The sequence below is a fragment of the Panulirus ornatus genome, chromosome 57, assembly GCF_036320965.1.
Source record: "Panulirus ornatus isolate Po-2019 chromosome 57, ASM3632096v1, whole genome shotgun sequence".
Lineage (NCBI taxonomy): Eukaryota > Metazoa > Arthropoda > Malacostraca > Decapoda > Palinuridae > Panulirus > Panulirus ornatus.
This window is the reverse complement of record NC_092280.1, coordinates 5435778-5454726: the sequence shown is the minus strand read 5'-3', so window position 1 is coordinate 5454726 and position 18949 is coordinate 5435778. Positions and strand designations below refer to the sequence as shown.

Here is an 18949-nt window from a genome sequence, read left to right as displayed (position 1 = left end):
TTGATTGAGTAAGTAATGAAAGGGTAAGAGAGATGTTTGGTAATAAAAAGTATGTGGTTGAGAGAGCAGAAGAGGGTATATTGAAATGGTTAGGACATATGGAGAGAAAGAGTGAGGAAAGATAGACAAAGAGGATATATGAGTCAGATGTGAAGGGAAGAAGGAGAAGCAGGAGACCAAATCGGATGTGGAAGGATGGAGTGAAAAAGACTGAGCAATCGGGGCCTGAACATACATGAGGGTGAGAGGCGTGCAAGGAATAGAGTGAATTGCTGGGGTTGACGTACTGTCATTGGACTGAACCAGGGCATGTGAAGCATCTGGGGTAAACCATGGAAAGGTCTGTGGGCCCTGGATTTGGATAGGGAGCTGTGGTTTTGGTGCATTACACAGGATGGCTAGAGACTGTGTGGATGAATGTGGCCCTTTTTTTGTCTGTTTCCTTGGCACTACCTCGCTGAAGCAAGGGGTAGCGATGCTATTTCATGTGTGGTGGGGTAGCACCAGGAATGGATGAAGGCAAGCAAGTATAAGTATGTACAAGTGTATATATGTATATGTCTATGTATGTGTATGTTGATATGTATATGTATGTATATGTGTGTGTATGTCTGTTTATGTATATATATGTGTTTATGAGTGAATGGGCCATTCTTCATCTGTTTCCTGTTTTGAAAGCTTTTCACAACCTTCCTCCTCCATGTTGATAAGGTCTCTTATTCACAGGACAGATTATAGATAAGAGAGGTGTAGTATTTGAAATTTGCAAAACCTTTCCCTCTGAGACAGTTCCATGTGATTAATTTTCATAGATTTCTTGCCCTTCTCTGCTTTCCTCATTCTTTTTCTGAAAAACCAATTCCTTGTACCAAAAGTAACAACATTTGGATTGTTGCCCACAATCTGTGAATTTGGAGCTGCAGGGAAGCTTAGTATGAGTAGAACAATGACTTCATTCCTGTTGGTGTCTGTGATTGGCCATAAGCAGGATTAGAATGAGTGAACTGCTGACTTTTAGTTAGGAGGGTAGCAGTGGGTAGGGAGATGTTTCCATAGCAAAAAAAGTGTACAGGTTAGAAGTTCCATATCCAGATTTTCCTAGTGTTTCCTAGGGAATCTCATGTGACATTGCCTTGGGGAGAAAAAGTTTTTCTGATTTCAATATATTGATTTTCCTGTATCTGTTTCATTCATTACTATGAGCCTTAATCTTTCTAACTGCTTTAGTGAAAACATATCACTTGGTGTAATGACTTTCCAGCCTATCTAAAAGCAGGCATTGTTTTTGTAAACCTGGTCTATTATTTATGAGTGTATGTTTACAGGTCGATGGGGAGCTGCAAGCCAGGGTGATTGTTTCGTTTTGGCATCAGATTATCTCAACTGTTTAGTTCATATCATTGAGCTAGGCAATGGTCTTGTGACATTCCAAATGCGGGGACTAGAATTCCGTGGTACTTATTGTCAGCAACGAGAAGTAGAGGCTATTTCAGAAGGAGTGGAGGAAGATGCAGGTAAGCTAGTGTGGACTTTTTGTTATAGATCATAAGATGTGTAAGAAAAACTTAATAATGTTAACATTGAAAATTTTGTTGTAATGATAACAATGGGATGTTGAATCATACTTTAAACTTATGCTAGTAATATTACATCAAGGACGGTGTAGTTAAGAGCTGAACAGTATCTTTACTTGGACTTCACAGGGGTTAGATTAGGATCAGATAAGGTCAAAGGCTGGTGGTGTCTAGGGTGTAGTGAAAATGGTTGGACAGGTTAAAGGACAGTGACATTGAGGGTGTTGTGAAGATATGTTTGTTGAGGTTGCTGTGAAGGTAAGTTTATCAAGAGTTTACTGAAGATTCGCTTGCCAAGAGTGAAGTGAAGGTGCGGTTGTTGAGGAATAAGGGAATTTAGGGCTTTTAATGGTGTAGTGAAAGATGTATTTGGTGGCAGTAGGGTAACCTACCCTCAGGTGTTAGGTTTCCTTACCCTTTCCCAACCGGCAGGACGGGGTTAGGTTCCCAGTTGTGCAGAATTGATTCCAACAAAAGTTAGGTGTCCCTATTCACTTTATCTACTACATGGAAATAGTAATGAAGTTCATGAAAATATCTATGGTGATAGGGAAGTGAGAATTCTGCCCATGTATCCCCTGTGTATGTCTTGTCCGGCAATTAGCATGGACAGGAGTAGAGGCTTGTAAACCCTTCCTTCTGTGTCGTCATTTTCTAAAAACAGGAACAGATGAAGGAATCAAACAAGGACTTGTACTTGGAGGCTCAGGTTGGGGTGTCTCAGTGTGCATAATTGTAATCATGATGAAAATAAGGAAAAGATAGGTGCTGTGTCTGGTGAGAGAAACATGGATATTCTGGCTACCAGTGAAACAAAGTTGGAGGGGAAGGGGTTGAATAGTTTGGAATGTTTTGAGAATAAACTTAATGATTAGTGAGAGGGGAAAAAAAAAAGGGAAGGAAAGCATGGCTTTCTTTATGAAGAATGAGTTATGAAGCTGTGTCTTAAGAAAGTGAACAGGATTGATGTGGGTTAGAAAGATTATATACCTGGTAGTAAGTGAGGAAAAAGAAGTGCATTTTAGGGGGAGCTCAGGTTGGGGTGTCTCAGTGTGCATAATTGTAATCATGATGAAAATAAGGAAAAGATAGGTGCTGTGTCTGGTGAGAGAAACATGGATATTCTGGCTACCAGTGAAACAAAGTTGGAGGGGAAGGGGTTGAATAGTTTGGAGTGTTTTGAGAATAAACTTAATGATTAGTGAGAGGGGGAAAAAAAGGGAAGGAAAGCATGGCTTTCCTTATGAAGAATGAGTTATGAAGCTGTATTGTCTTAAGAAAGTGAACAGGATTGATGTGGGTTAGAAAGATTATATACCTGGTAGTAAGTGAGGAAAAAGAAGTGCATTTTAGGGGGAGCTGAGTGAGTGGTTTGGCACTTGAAAGGAATTGAACCTTGGAGGTAGGGGATCAGAATGTAAGGGTAGGTGATGTGGCCAGAGTCATTTGGAAAGGCTTTGCTTCTAAAATCTTAAAGCTTTACCGTGGAGTTCGGTAAGGAGTGGGGCATTCTCCAAATTTCTCAATCTCTTCATGTATGACCATTCGTCAATTTCTGCAGACCACTTTCTGAAGGTCCCCTCAAGATGTTTTATTTCAGTAAGGTGCAGCCTCATGCAGGGGTGTCTGGCTTTTTCCATTACATGTATAACGCACTATGATCCCTGCTTTACTGTGGAACAGAAGCAGGTCTCACATGTAAATCAGTGTGTTACCTGTATACTGTGACACTTATGAAAATTACTAGAGTAGCATTATGAAAGAAAAAATTTTGTTTTACTTTTGTGTGTAGGGTGTTGCTGTTTGTGACATTTATGAAAATTACAAGAGTAGCATTATGAAAGAAAAAATTTTGTTTTACTTTTGTGTGTAGGGTGTTGCTGTTGTGAACCAGGCCACCTGCCACATTTGCTGAGTGCCAATGCAGCCTTCAACCAGCGATGGCTGGCATGGGAGGTTACTGCTACAAAGTATGTGTTAGAGGGCTACTCAATCTCTGATAACTCTGCTGCCTCAATGCTTCAGATATTTGAACTCCGGAAGATTCTCATTACATATTATGTGAAGGTGAGTAGTTGATGTGTGAAAAGGGTGTTGCCTCTTTCACTTCATACTAGGTTATTTAACATTAAAATTCCTGAAGTAATGCTATTAATATTTATTGTAATATAACAGAAGTTTCTCAAACTGCATCCTTTTCTGTTTAGAAAATTCACCATTTTGTAGGACAAATTAGTCCTTTAAGCTCAGTGTGTATTTTATCTGAATTAGTCGTGTAGGCACTGCTGTTTACCTCCTGCTGTCTTCTTATCCCCTGTATGTGTGTTTGTGCATGTGTATGATTTCATTATACAGTCCAGGATTCCTTTATAGGGCTTACGCAGCTACAAGGCTGCACTCCAAGCTGGAGCAGTTTCTCTCCTAATTTGCTGTTTCCTGCCGTAGGAAGGTAGCATCAGGAACACTTGACCAGGCCTTAGAACAGGAGTCTGTCATATATGGCCCTTGGGCCACATCTGGCCTAGCAAATGACTATGTGGCTCAACAAAATTTATTTGTCGCTCACATTCTTCAAAGTAAACACCTGATTTACGCATCCTTTATCACACCTGAAGCCACATTGTTCCTCCGTAGTCTAAATGTCTGTGCATATGACCACTCTCTTAGTCACCACTCTCCCATACAGCTTACCAGGTACGCTCAGTAAACTTCAATCTCTTTAATTTGAGCCTTCACTTTTGTTTCCCTTGCCATTTAGACTAGCACTATACAGGCATTTCACCCATCCTCAGGCACCTCACATTGATCCATAAATCCATTGAAAATCCTAACTAACCAATCAAAAATACAATTACCCCTATTCTAAAAAATAATTTAGCATTCTCATCCACTCCTGCAACTTAGCTGCATATACAGGTCTTGTTTCTTTGAGTATTTGTATTTGTTGTACATAATCTCAGTCAAAATTCTGATCCTCTCATCCTCTACCACACCTGAAACCTCAGTGTTCCTGCCCAGTCAGAGTTTGGACTACCAAGTAAACTCAACAGACTTATAGCTCTGTAATTTGAGACTCCATTTTTGTTCCCTGTGACTTTATACAGTGGCATTATAAAGGCATTCCACCCATCCTCAGGTACCTGAGCATGATTTATCAATACACATTGATAATCCTAACTAAACAATCAGCAATACAATCCCTTCACTTCTTTTGAAATTCAGCTATGATCCCACCCATTCCTGCTTTTTTGCTGCACATTATTTTTTGCAAGGCTCTCACCACCTCTCCTCATCACCAAAACACTTTTCATGACTTTGTCATTTCCTATACCTCAACGTCCGAAACATCCCATATTTTATTGGTTAAGAGTGGAGGTGACTAAATTTGGCTTTTTTCACTTGTTCCAGATGCTGCCTTGCTGATGTGGGAAGCAGCAAAGAAATATGGAAAAGAAGTGCACAGATACCTCAAAATATGAGGACATTCTTAGTTTTATAAGGAAATAGTCTTTTAGCATTGGTTCTTTAATACATTTTACCTCTTATTTATTTGTAGAAAGTTCTTTCCTTTTTACTGATTTTTTAACATAACTTTTCAGAGCATCATCTTTTATGTGGTACGTTCAACAAAGCTGAAGGAGTGGTTAGAAAAAGCTGAAATTGATGCTTCTTTATCACACACGCGGGATAAAAAGTTTGTGGATCTTGATCCCATCTTTAATCTGAACATAGATGAAGACTATGATTTTAAGGAATCAGGCATTACAAGGACTAGTTTTTGCAATGTGTACCATGAGTGGATTGTTTATTGTGTGACCAGAAGAGAGAAGAACAACGAGGAAGATGTAGAGAGTGGTCGAGAGTCTCAGCTCATATCTCTCTGCCTTGCTCTCAGCCTTTTAGGTAATGACTTCTGATTAAAGTTTTGTTAATGTTGATATTTTGATTTCGGGAATGATGCTTTATTCAGATTATAAAGTGAATGTACTTATGGAAGTTATAAACCATGAATGAATGATTTTAAGAAGCACTAGAAAATTAGATTAATCTGAATATACTTTAAATCCTTCAAGTTTATAAATATATCTGGTATGTGTTGTGGCCTTTAGTAAAAAAAAGGGCTCTTTAATACCGTTGTACAGGTTTTAGTACTCCACTTTTGTTTGTAGTAGGTGGCAGGCAGTTACTGACCTGAGAGATCTGCTGCCGTTACTACTAGCCTGGGTATCTGGAGCGTTCGTGATGGCTGCACTCTGAATTAGCACATAAGTGGCTGATTAGTGTCACTTCTTTTGTTTGGGTAGCTAGCTTATCTTTGTGCTTCACCTACAAGAGACCAGCTGGCTTTTGTTCTATAAACATACAACCTCTCCTCTTATGTAGCAGTTGACATTATATAAATCACATGACATTCTTCGTAACTACCTGAGATAAGTGCTATGCTCTACCCCTGTCTTTTGGTAACATCTTGTTATAAGCCTTTTGCAACTCAGATGACCAAAAAGATTAACTGAGAATTTTTTTTAGTTTCAAACTTTCTCTAATATAGCTTGAAAATGGAGGCGAGTGAATCAAGTCATTTCTTTGTCTGCCTGTGGTGCTACCTTGTTAATGTGGGAAATGGCAAACATGTATGAAAGAAATGAAATGCCATTCTTATTTATTTATAACTGTCATTGGACCAGTTTCTGTGAAAGAGTCCTAGTGTTACTCAGGACTTTTCTGAAGGCTCCTGTAGGCCAAGATACTTGCAGTAGTAGGAAACTATAAGTTCCTTTAGAGTGAGAAGTTCTTTGACTTGATTTTACTCCCATTGATACACCCTTGCCAGAGGTAACTTTTTTCTCACAGTGTTACTCGAGCAGGTGGAGTGAGTAAGGTTGACAGATTAGAAGTGGTAGTGAGTGGTAGGATGAAGGAATGAAGTTGCTAGTGAAAGAGAAAAGAGAAGTATATGATTGGTACTTACAGGGAAGGAGTTCAAATAATTGGGAGAGATATAAGAGAAAGTGGCAGGAGTTCAAGAGGAAGGTACAGGGGTTGAAAAGAAGGCAAATGAGAATTAGGGTGAGTGAATATTAGTATACTGTATGGAGACTAAGATTTTTTGTAAGAAAGTTAATACTGTGCAAAAACCAAGAGAACAAATGGGATATTGATGAAGATGGGAGATAGGGAACTGGTAACAGGTAGAGATGAAGTGAGAAGATGGAAAGAGTTTTCTGAAGGAATGTTGAATGTTTGATGATAGGGTGGCAGATGTATGATAGTTGAGTCAGGGTAGTATGTGAAGTTTGAGAATCATGGAGAGTGGTTTGGTGAAGACAGAAGAGGTGGTGAAAGCTTCACATAAGATGAAATGTGGCAAGGCGGCTGGAGTCGACGGTATTGCAGTTGAATTTCTTAAGAAAAGGGTTGACTGTGTTGTTTATTGTTTATGATTTTCATTGTATGTGTGGATCATAGTAAGGTGCCTGAGGACTGTTGGAATGCATGTATTCTTCTACTTTATAATGGCAAGGGGGATAAAGGTTAGTGTTCAAAGAATAGAGCTTGGTAAGTTGTATGGAGAATAGTGATTGAGAGGGTGAAGGCAAGTATAGAGCATCAGATTGATGAAGAGCTGTGTTGTTTCTGAAGAGGTAGAAGATGAGTGTATCAGGTGTTTTCTTTAAACAATATGTGAGAAATTATATAAGAAACAAAGATTTGTATGTAGCATTTATGGATCTGGGGAAAGCATTTGATAGGGTTGATAGAGATGCCTTGTGGAAGGTTTTAAGAGTATATGATGGTGGAAAGCTGCTAGAAGCAGTGAGAAGATTTTATAGAGGGTGAAAGGCGTGTGTACAAGTGGTAAGAGAGGAGAGTAAGTGGTTCTAAGTGAAGATTTGTCTATGGTAGGGGTGTGTGTTATCATCATAGTTTCTTATTTATTTATGGATGGTGTGGTGTGAGAGATAATGCAAGAGTCTTGGAGAGAGAGGTGAGTATGCATTCTGAAGGGGATTATAGGTTTTGGAAAGTGAGTTAGTTGTTTGCAGTTGATACAGCATTGATGGCAAATTTGGGTAAGAAACTGCAGATGCTGGTGTCTGTGATTGGGAGAGTAGTGAAAGGAGAAAGTCGTGAGTACATAAACATGAATAAAAGCAAGGTTATTAGGTTAAGGTAATAAAGTGTTATAGATACCTGGGAGTGGACATGGAAGCAATTGGAACCATGGAAATGGAAGTATCATGGGGGAAGGTTCTGGAAGCTCTGAAGAATGTGTAGAGAAATCATTATGTGGGTGGGGAAAAATAGTAGTGTTTGAAGGTATTGTAGTCCCAACAATATTATGTGGATGTGAGGCATAGGCTTTAGATTTGGGTATGCAGAGGAGGTCAGATATATTGGAAATGAAATGTTTAAGGACTACGTGGTATTAGGTGGTATGATTGAGTAAGTAATAAATGGGTAAGAGAGAGAGTTGAAGTAATAATAAAGTGTAGTTAAGAGAGCTGAAAAGGGTAAGAGGGTGTGTTGGAACGGTTTGGGTATATGGAGAGATTGAGTAAGGAGAGGTTTACAGAGAGGATATATGTGTCAGAAGTGGAGAGGACAAGAAGGAGGAAATCAACTGGAGATGGACAGATGGAGTGAAATAGGTTTTGGATGATTAGGGCATGAACATGATCATACAGAATAGAGGAAATTTAAATGATGTGGTATACAGGGATTGATGTGCTGTCAGTGGACTGAACTGGGTCATGTGAAGCAGCTTGGTTTATCATGGAAAGGTCTCTCGGGCCTGGTTGTGGATAGGGAGCTGTGGTTTTTGTGTGCTTATTGACAGCAGGAGAATGGATATAAGCAAATGCAGCCTTTCTTTGTCTGTTCCATGCACTGCTTGCTAGTGCGGGAAATGGCAATCAGACATGAAGAAACAATTGTGCTGTAAAGAAAGGAAGTTATACACATGGGATTCCATTTCTTGAACGTTTTCTGCTATCATACATCCTCTGAAATTTATGTATGCTGTGTGCATTAACCATGTCCTCAGTCTGTTTCATTCATCCACCACTTTAATGCTATAAACGAATTTCTGTACAGCTTTATTTACAAATTTCATACTTGATTTCATGTTATGCCCTTTGGTTGCTGTATCCCTATATATCTTGAAGAACTTCCCAGTGTCCACATCAATTTCATATAGAAACTTAAAGATTGTGGTCAGGTCATCCTCAGTATTCTTTGATGGCCTCCTTTGAACCCTCTTTTTGAACTCTTTTATGCTTCTTTAGGTGTGATGACCAAACCTGATAAGCATTTGGGTGTGATGACCAAACCTGGTAAGCGTATTCTAGTTTGGGCCATATGTAGGATATGAATAGCTTGCTAGATATTTCACTAACTATGTATACTTGAAAGTTATTCTGATGTTTGTTTGTATATGTGTACCAGAATTAAAATTTTATAGTCTTTGTTATTAAATGCCCATTTGATTTTACAGGTAGACGTGCTCTAGGTGCTGCCTCACACAATGCCATGTCAAGTGTAGACTTCTTTCTTCATGGTTTACATGCACTTTTCAAGGGTGACTTCCGTATTACATCCATGAGGGACGAGTGGGTCTTCTCAGATATGGAATTGCTAAGAAAGGTAGTTGCTCCTGGGGTCAGGATGAGCCTTAAGCTACATCAGGTGAGGAGGTGTTTTGCATATGTTTATTGCATATGATAAGTGTATGTTTTATTTTTTTTTTAGGTACAGGGAACATGTCAGTGTTTGAATTACAGAGGTATACGTTTGTTGAATGTACATGGTTAGATGATGAATGACAGGTAATTGATAGGGTGGTAACATGCAAAGGGAGGATGAATGTGGTTTCAGGAGTGGTAGAGGGTGTGTGTATCAAGTGTTTGTTTTGAAGGATGTGTGTGTGAGAAACCCATAGAGAAACAGAAGTATTTGTGTGAGACATTTATGGATCTGAAGAAAGCATACGATGAAATTGATAGAGATTCATTGTGGGAGGTCTTGATGTTATATAGCATATGTGCATGTAAGTAGAGAGGAGGGTTAGTGGTATCAGATGAAATTGGATCTGCAGTAGGGGTGTGTGATGTCACCATGGCTATTTAATTTGTCTATGGATGGGATGGTGAGGGAGGTAAATGCAAGGGTCTTGGAGAGAGGGGGATAGGGGCCTGGGAAGTGAATCAGTTGTTGTTTACTGATGACATGGCAATGTGGCAGATTCAAGTGTGAAACTACAGAAGTTGGTGTATGAGATTGTGAGATTTGTGAAAGGAGAAAATTGAGAGTGAATGGATTGTGAGATTTGTGAAAGGAGAAAATTGAGAGTGAATGTACATGGAAGCAAAGTATTAGGTATAACAATGCAGAGAGATTGGTTGATTAGGCTGTGAGTTTGAATGCCAAAAAATTGGATGAAGAAAAGTGTTTTAGAATCCTGGGAGTGGACATGGCAACAAATGGAACCATTTAAGCGAAGTTTAGTCTTAGGTTGGTTAAAGGGGTAAAAGTTGTGGGAGAATGAAGGAATGTATTGAAAGAGGTCATTATCTGAAAGGGTAAAAATGAGTATGTTAAAAGGTATAATAGTCCCAGCAATGTTGTTTGGATGCGAGTAATAGGCTGTAAATGAGAATGTACAGAAGTATATATTTACATATGAATTTACTCCATAATTAATTCCTGGGTGATGGTCTCTGTAATAATCACCTGTAGTGATGAGACATTTAGCATCCATACAAATGTCAAAATGTTTAGAGATTGTTCAAATTGAACTCATTGCTCCTGGCACGTGCTACCCATGTCATCATATAATGACTCCTGGCGTTTAAGGGCCAGGAAACTCAAAGTTTTATATTTTCAACTGACATGATTTTGACAGGGGCATGCTTTTGCCTGTTCAGTGTCAAATGCTGTAAAAAGGGAATCCCACTGTTATCATTTTTTTGTTGTTTTACTTATTGACTTTTTGTTCATTGTCATTATATGTTTTAGAGGAATGCTAAAGTACAGGTACCTCTTATGCATGTGCATTTGAGTTTCACCAATTTTCAGAGTATTGTGCACAGTCCATTCACATTATCTTTTAACTTACACAAGCTTGAATTTTGAGTGACTTGAACATCACTGGGCTAGCAGTGTGCTGGTGTGGTGTTGCCAGCACCATGCGAGAAACATGCATATGCATGGTGTGGATACATTCTGTAGTCATGGAGTGCTATAGTATTTTATGCTGCAGTATACTGTATATTGCACCTGTTTTGCACTTTGCATCATGTTATCAAAGTGTTTTAAGTTCTGGTACCAGTGGTGCTAAGAAGCATAAGGCTCTCACCTTTGAGGTGAAGATGAATGTGCTCAAACGTAGGAGAAAGGTGAACAAACAGCTGATATAAAGCATGCCCTTGGACGTATTGAATTTTCTTTATGGACTGTTTGTGATAGTGTATAGAAGATCAAAGAGAATGCCAAGAGTGGTAACATTAATCACTGTGTCTAAGACCTACGACCTCGCATTCCTGAGGTTTGATTATAGAGGACATGGATTGAACACCAAGGTCATGAAAATGTTCCTTTCAGCATGCTTGTCATACAAGCTGCGGCATAGAGTATTTATGATGACTTGGCAGTACAAGAAGGAGCAGCAAAGACATTTTAAGCAACTCCTGGTTTGTTTGCAAATTTTAGGAAAGGCACTATCACGATGACTAGCAAGGTTACTTCTGCCACTGTAATTTCTGCCAAAGATTTCCTAGGAACCCTCAGGACCATTCCCAAGGAAGGCAGTCATTCTCTTAGGTAGGTTTTCAACATGGATGAAACCGAATGATCTTGGAAGACGACGACTTGAGAATGTACTTTTCCCTTGAAGAGAAGAGTGCACCAGGATTCAAAGTTATTATTTTCTGTTTTTATTATTATAATTCATTTTGCAGTATGTTTATCATAGTATAATAGGTTTCTTGGTTTGCGTATGGTATAGGTTTTCACCAGTGTAATATTTGGCCCTGGCTTATTAATGTGACCGTTTTCAAGAATGTAACTCATGTAAATCGAGAGGTCCCTATTTTGGTTTCACTTATTTGATGAACTACGTGAGGGTGTAAGATTTTAGCATATGTTTGGGCATTGATTTTAGATTTCACGCGAAAATGTTGAGAGATGTTAATCAGTATGTTTAGATTTAACTTAGATAAAGGTAATACACTGTGCTAGAGTTGCCCTGTGCCAGTGGTCTGTTAAGGATGAGGCACAAAATGCTAAGAAGCAGCTCTGGAGTTCACTAGTTATGGAGACTAATAACCCTTGAGGGTGTTCTAGTTGGAGCAAGAATCAGATATAGATAGCAATACAATATTGGAAAAAGTTCATCCCCTTGAGGGAGTTCCAGGTGGAACAGGAATCAGATATAGGTAGATAGCAGTACAGTATTGGAAAAAGTTATGTTTCCTGTGATGACATTGTCATTTAGGAAGGAATTTTCATATGATATTGTCATGTAGGAAAGAATTTTCATTTCACGATTATTTCTTTTTCAGGATCACTTTATGCTGCCTGATGAGTATGACAACCATGAATCCCTCTACAATGCCATCCTGGAGCATGAGGCTCATTTAGTCATATCCCATGAAGGTGATCCAAACTGGCGTAATGCTGTCCTGTCTGGCAAGCCTTCCCTATTGGCCCTCAGGTTTGCTCCACAATTTTTTTGATAGTGTTTTACTCAGGAATTAAACATTTCCAGTCATAGTAGCAGTGTTTCTTGTGTTCTTCTGTATTTGCTCTTTGTAATGGAACATTACACCCTTGAAAAATAATCTTTATACTCGCATTATTATTTTCAGAAAGAGTCTGGCTTTTTGACGCAGTGGATTAGCATATTTGTACTCGTGTAAATAACTATATTATCCCTCATACGAAGGAAGAAAGAATACCTACGTATCTCATGCTTGTTTAGATGGCTACTGAGAGATGCAACAGCTGAGGGGCTGGAAATCCATTCGTGTTATCATGTGCATCAGGTGTTTGTTTTGAAGAATGTATGTGAGAAATACTTAAGAGAAACAGAAGGATTTGCATGTATGTATGTGCCATTTATGGATCTGGAGAAAAGATATTATAAGGTTGTTGATAGAGATGGTTTGTGGAAGGTGCTCTGAGTATATGGTGTAGGAGGTAAGCAGTGAGGAGTTTTTATCAAGTGAGGAAGACATGTGTTTGAGTAGGTAGAGAGGCAGGTGAGTCTGCGGTAGGGCATTTCTGTTAACCCTATCATACTTTTGCTCCTGATATATCCCATATACAAATCCTGTTTCTCAAAGTATTTATCACACATTCTTCAAAGTAAACATCTGATCCACACATTTTCTACCACTTCTGAAACCGCATTGTTCTTCCCTGGTATGATGCTTTGTGCATGCCTTCACCCTCTCAATCACCACTCTTTCATACAGTGTACCAGTTACACCCAACAAACTTATACCACTGCAGTTAGAACAATTACCAGTCCTTTTTGCCTTTATACAATGGTGCTGTGCATGAATTTTGCCAATACGTAGGCACTTAACTAGCCAGGGAGCCAAATCCCCTTTTTTTGACAAATCTGACTTGGGATGCTGTGAAAAGTTGTGATATTTGAACATTATTTGTGGAACATCTGAAGTAAGATCAAGGTGAACAACCTTGAAAATCAGCTATTGGAAAATGGTAATGATATGATTAACAATGCCACCCTCTTATTTCTCCAAGATGTATAAATTTATTATGGACACATGTACCTAATTGGTCTTACATCTTCTCCCATTAATTGTATGCCTAAATTTACTCTTGTTTTTTCTTTCAGATATTCTAAAGAAGTAGTTAATTATTTTCAGTAGAAAAGTAACAACATGAATTAGGTTATTTTGGTAAAGATTATTGATATTTGATCTGCAATTTTAAAATGTTGATGTTTTTAGATGAATTCCTTTGCCCTGCGTTGAACAAGAGGGATGACACTGCTCTTAGAAGTCTTTCTCTGTTATTGATTGATGAAACTTTGTCTTTATTGATGTTCATGGTGGCAGTGAACTATTTTTATTAGTATTTTTTTCTTATACTTGATCGCCGTATCCTGCACCAGTGAGGTAGCACCAGGAAACAGACAAAGAAAGACCCATCTACTCATATACACACATATGTTCATACATGACCATTTACGCACATAGACATACATATGTACATATGAATATATACACATACATGTGTAGAGAGAGAGAGAGAGAGAGAGAGAGAGAGAGGATGTGTGGATCAGGTGTTTGCTTTGAAGAACGTATGTGAGAAATACTTAGAAAAACAAATGGATTTGTATGTAGCATTTATGGATATGGAGAAAGCATATGATAGAGTTGATAGAGATGCTCTGTGGAAGGTATTAAGAGTGTGTGGTGTGGGAGGCAAGTTGCCAGAAGCATTGAAAAGTGTTTATCGAGGATGTAAGGCATGTGTACGAGTAGGAAGAGAGGAAAGTGATTGGTTCTCAGTGAATGTCGGTTTGCGGCAGAGGTGCACGATGCCTCTATGGTTGTTTAATTTGTTTCTGGATGGGGTTGTTAGGGAGGTGAATGCAAGAGTTTTGGAGAGAGGGGCAAGTATACAGTCTGTTGTAGGTGAGAGAGCTTGGGAGGTGAGTCAGTTGTTGTTTGCTGATGATACAGTGCTGGTGGCTGATTCATGTAAGAAACTGCTGAAGCTGGTGACTGAGTTTGGTAAAGTGTGTGAAAGAAGAAAGCTGAGAGTAAATGTGAATAAGAGCAAGGTTATTAGGTACAGTAGGGTTGAGGGACAAGTCAATTGGGAGGTAAGTTTTAATGGAGAAAAACTGGAGGAAGTAAAGTGTTGTAGATATCTGGGAGTGGATTTGGCAGCAGATGGAACCATGGAAGTGGGTCACAGGATGGGGAAGGGGCGAAGGTTCTGGGAGCGTTGAAAATGTGTGGAAGGCGAGAACATTATCTCGGAAAGCAAAAATGGGTATGTTTGAAGGAATATTGGTTCCAACAACTTTATATGATTGTGAGGCATGTGCTATAAATAGGATTGTGCAGAGGATGGTGAATGTGTTGGAAATGAGATGTTTGAGGACAGTATGTGGTTTGAGGTGGTTTGATTGAGTAAGTAATGAAAGGGTAAGAGAGATGTGTGGTAATAAAAAGAGTGTGGTTAAGAGAGCAGAAGAGGGTGTATTGAAATGGTTTGGTCACATGGAGAGAATGAGTGAGGAAAGATTGATCAAGAGGATATATGTGTCAGAGGTGGTGGGAATGAGAAGTGGGAAACCAAATTGAAGGTGGAAGGATGGAGTGAAAAAGATTTTGAGTGATCGGGGCCTGAACATGCAGGAGGGTGAAAGGCGTGCAAGAAATAGAGTGAATTTGGAACTATGTGGTATACCGGGGCCGACATGCTGTCAGTGGATTGAACCAGGGCATGTGAAGCGTGTGGGGTAAACCATGGAAAGTTCTGTGGGGCCTGGATGTGGAAAGGGAGCTGTGGTTTCAGTGCATTACACATGACAGCTAGAAACTGAATGTGAATGAATGTGGCCTTTGTTGTCTTTTCCTAGTGCTACCTCGTGTGCATGTGGGAGGAGGGGGTTGTCATTTCATGTGTGGCGGGGTGGTGACGGGAATGAATACAGGCAGCGGGTATAAATTATGTACATGTGTATATATGTATATGTCGTGTATGTATATATATGTATACATTGAAATATATAGGTATGTATATGTGCGTGTGTGGACGTGTATGTATATACATGTGTATGTGTATGTGAGTGGGCAGGGCCTTTCTTTCTTCTTTTTCCTTGCACTACCTTGCTAATGCGGGAGACAGCAACAAAGTATAATAATAATGATAAGATACACATGCATATTCTTTCTTTCTTTCATGCTATTCGCCATTTCCCGCATTAGCGAGGTAGCGTTAAGAACAGAGGACTGGGCCTTTGAGGGAATATCCTCACCTGGCCCCCTTCTCTGTTCCTTCTTTGGGGGGAAAAAAAACAAAAAAAAAACAAGAGGGGAGGATTTCCAGCCCCCCGCTCCCTTCCCTTTTAGTTGCCTTCTACGACACGCAGGGAATACGTGGGAAGTATTCTTTCTCCCCTATCCCCAGGGATAACATATGCATATACAGCCACATATATATGATTGTACATGTTCATGCTTGCTTGCCTTCATCCATACCTGGCACCACCCCACTCGACAGGAAACAGCATCACCACTCCCTACATCAGCAAGGTAGTGCTAGGAAAACAGACAAAAAATGTAACTTTTTAGAAATGTTCCTACTTTCAGACCTGATCATACATAATCATGGATGGTGCCAAACGTCTTTGAAGCTGATCTGGAAATTACAGGAACATCAATGAAACTGTAAACAACAGACTACAGTAAATGTGTAATTTGCTTAGGTGGTGCAAACCCCTTATACAGGGTACAGGAAGATACCCCTCTGAAACTGAAGGTAACAGTAGAAGCAAGGCTGGATGATGTTGCTATGCAACTTAAGGATCAAGTCAAATGTAAATGCTGGCTCGAAAATGAACCAAAATGGCATGCTAATTGCAGGAACCTTTGTATTAATGAGAAAAGTTAATTGTTGGCTAAAAGAAAAAGATCACAAACAAGTGAAACACAAATGGACACATCAAGATGCCTTTAGCCTCATTATTGCCCTTTTTATCTCCCTTTTTGCTGTAGGCCCTAGCACTTGTATATTCTTCCTTCCATCTTCCATACCCGTGCATGTAACATCTGCTGCCTTCCCTTCACCCACACTCATCAGTTCTTTTATAATACTCTTTCCATCTTCCTTTCACTTCCTTTTTTTGATTCAGCAACTCCCTTTCTGTACTTCACACATTAACACTTTCACTCTTACATCCACCTCTTTCCTTTTTCACCTCCATCCAGTATAATTTCTTATTGTCCTGAAATTTTTCACTATTCTTTCTTCCAAATTCTTCATCTGCTCTTTCTTTGCTTTTTCTTATCAGCTTCTTAACATTCCACTTACATATTTTATATTCTTCCCTCCTCCTTTGCTGAACTTCCACTGGTGCACTCCTGTCAAGCAATATACCATATGCCTTTTTCTTCTCTTCTACAGCATTTCTAATCTCTTTTGTCCACCAGAAGAGCACTTATAATGCTGGTTGTAGGGGTATTAAAGAGAGGAAATATTCTTTTGCTGTACCTTCCTTGTGATTGAAAAGACCTCTTTAGGCTTCTGATTATAGGATAAGTCAACTTGATGTTTAAACAGAGTTAGGAAAATTTAGGACATCAATTGTTTACTGCCATTTTCTAAAAGTACATCAATTATTGATGTCTCCTATCTAAAGATTTAGATTTATTATACATTTGTCGCCCTTAGTATTTTGTTAGCTCCCTGTTAAAAGATGGCCATGTTAGTGCCATCATCATCATGATTTATGTACTGCTTCCATTTAGCAGGTTTTTCTTTCTTGTAAAACATTTATTGATGTGTTATATTTTCAATAATATTTGCAGGCATGTGATGGATGATGGTGCTGATGAATACAAAATTATAATGCTCAACAAAAGGCATTTGTCCTTTCGTGTCATCAAAGTGAACCATGAATGTGTTCGGGGTCTTTGGGCAGGTCAGCAGCAAGAGTTGGTATATCTCCGCAATCGGAATCCAGAAAGAGGCTCAATTCAGAATGCCAAGCAGGCTCTTCGTAACATCATAAACTCCTCCTGTGATCAGCCAATTGGTTACCCTATTTATGTCTCTCCTCTTACTACTTCTTATGCGGATACCAATGCCCAGATAACAGGAATTTGTGGTGGACCTATAAGTCTGATGCTCATCAGAGAAACGGTTATCAATGTGTGGAAAAGGTGAGACAATGTTTGACTGTATTATTGATTAAAGTGATAGATGTTGAATTTGTAGACATTGTATTCCTCAGTTATGTAATTTGATTATTACACAAACATCACATTTGAGAGAAATTTTTGCTAAATAATTTTTGATGGCTGAAGTAAGGTATAAGATAACCAACTTTTACAGTGATGGGGGGAACATGAAATTGTAGGGTGTTTTGGTAATAATTTAGATTAGGAAAATGATGCATAGTTAGGTCCATTAAAGTTTCACAGTGAAAGAGGTTATCATAATTTGTATATATATGGGTGTTGCTTTATTTCATGAAGATTACTTAATAGAATAAGGAACAAGAAACTCAGGAGATACATAATTGTAAAGGCAGTTGTCATTAAGGTGAAAAATATATTGTGGTGACAAGTGAAAATAAATGTTAGGTGACTAACTAGAGGAATGTGTCGAGGGAATTGAATTTAGGATCTAAGTGCTTGTGAAAGACAGATTGAAAGTGTTTTGAGAAGAGCCTTTATTTTGTCAATATGATTTTTTTTTTGTTAAACTTATTATATAAGGAACAGTCTGGTAGTTAGATAGAATTGACATTATTATTATTATTATTATTTTGCTTTGCCACTGTCTCCCGCGTTAGCGAGGTAGCGCAAGGAAACAGACAAAAGAATGACCCAACCCACCCACATACACATGTATATACATACACGTCCACACACGCAAATATACATACCTATACATCTCAATGTACACATATATATACACACACAGACATATACATATATACACATGTACATAATTCATACTTTCTGCCTTTATTTATTCCCATCGCCACCTCGCCACACATGGAATAACAACCCCCTCCCCCCTCATGTGTGCGAGGTAGCACTAGGAAAAGACAACAAAGACCCCATTCGTTCACACTCAGTCAATAGCTGTCATGTAATAATGCACCGAAACCACAGCTCCCTTTCCACATCCAGGCCCCACAGAACTTTCCATGGTTTACCCCAGACGCTTCACATGCCCTGGTTCAATCCACTGACAGCACGTTGACCCCGGTATACCACATTGTTCCAATTCACTCTATTCCTTGCACGCCTTTCACCCTCCTGCATGTTCAGGCCCCGATCACTCAAAATCTTTTTCACTCCATCTTTCCTCCTCCAATTTGGTCTCCCACTTCTCCTCGTTCCCTCCACCTCTGACACATATATCCTCTTGATCAATCTTTCCTCACTCATTCTCTCCATGTGACCAAACCATTTCAAAACACCCTCTTCTGCTATCTCAACCACACTCTTTTTATTTCCACACATCTCTCTTACCCTTACATTACTTACTTGATCAAACCACCTCACACCACATATTGTCCTCAAACATCTCATTTCCAGCACATCCACCCTCCTATGCACAACTCTATCCATAGCCCATGCCTCGCAGCCATACAA

At 39.1% G+C, this 18949-nt stretch overlaps 1 protein-coding gene across 4 annotated transcripts in view; it reads left to right on the top strand.

The window, feature by feature from the left end:
• The window catches only part of pcx (pecanex), a 93530-nt gene that overhangs the window by 34658 nt on the left and 39923 nt on the right, over positions 1 to 18949 (top strand). For all 4 annotated transcript variants that reach the window (XR_011716806.1, XR_011716805.1, XM_071694347.1 and 1 more), the window contains exons 11-16: positions 1326 to 1514; positions 3448 to 3641; positions 5174 to 5477; positions 9070 to 9260; positions 12134 to 12285; positions 17150 to 17503. Coding sequence is in view for 2 of the 4 variants with exons in the window: in XM_071694347.1 (XP_071550448.1) it covers positions 1326 to 1514; positions 3448 to 3641; positions 5174 to 5477; positions 9070 to 9260; positions 12134 to 12285; positions 17150 to 17503 (1384 nt within the window). In the remaining 2 variants the exon portion in view is untranslated. The remainder of the gene's footprint in view (positions 1 to 1325; positions 1515 to 3447; positions 3642 to 5173; positions 5478 to 9069; positions 9261 to 12133; positions 12286 to 17149; positions 17504 to 18949) is intronic.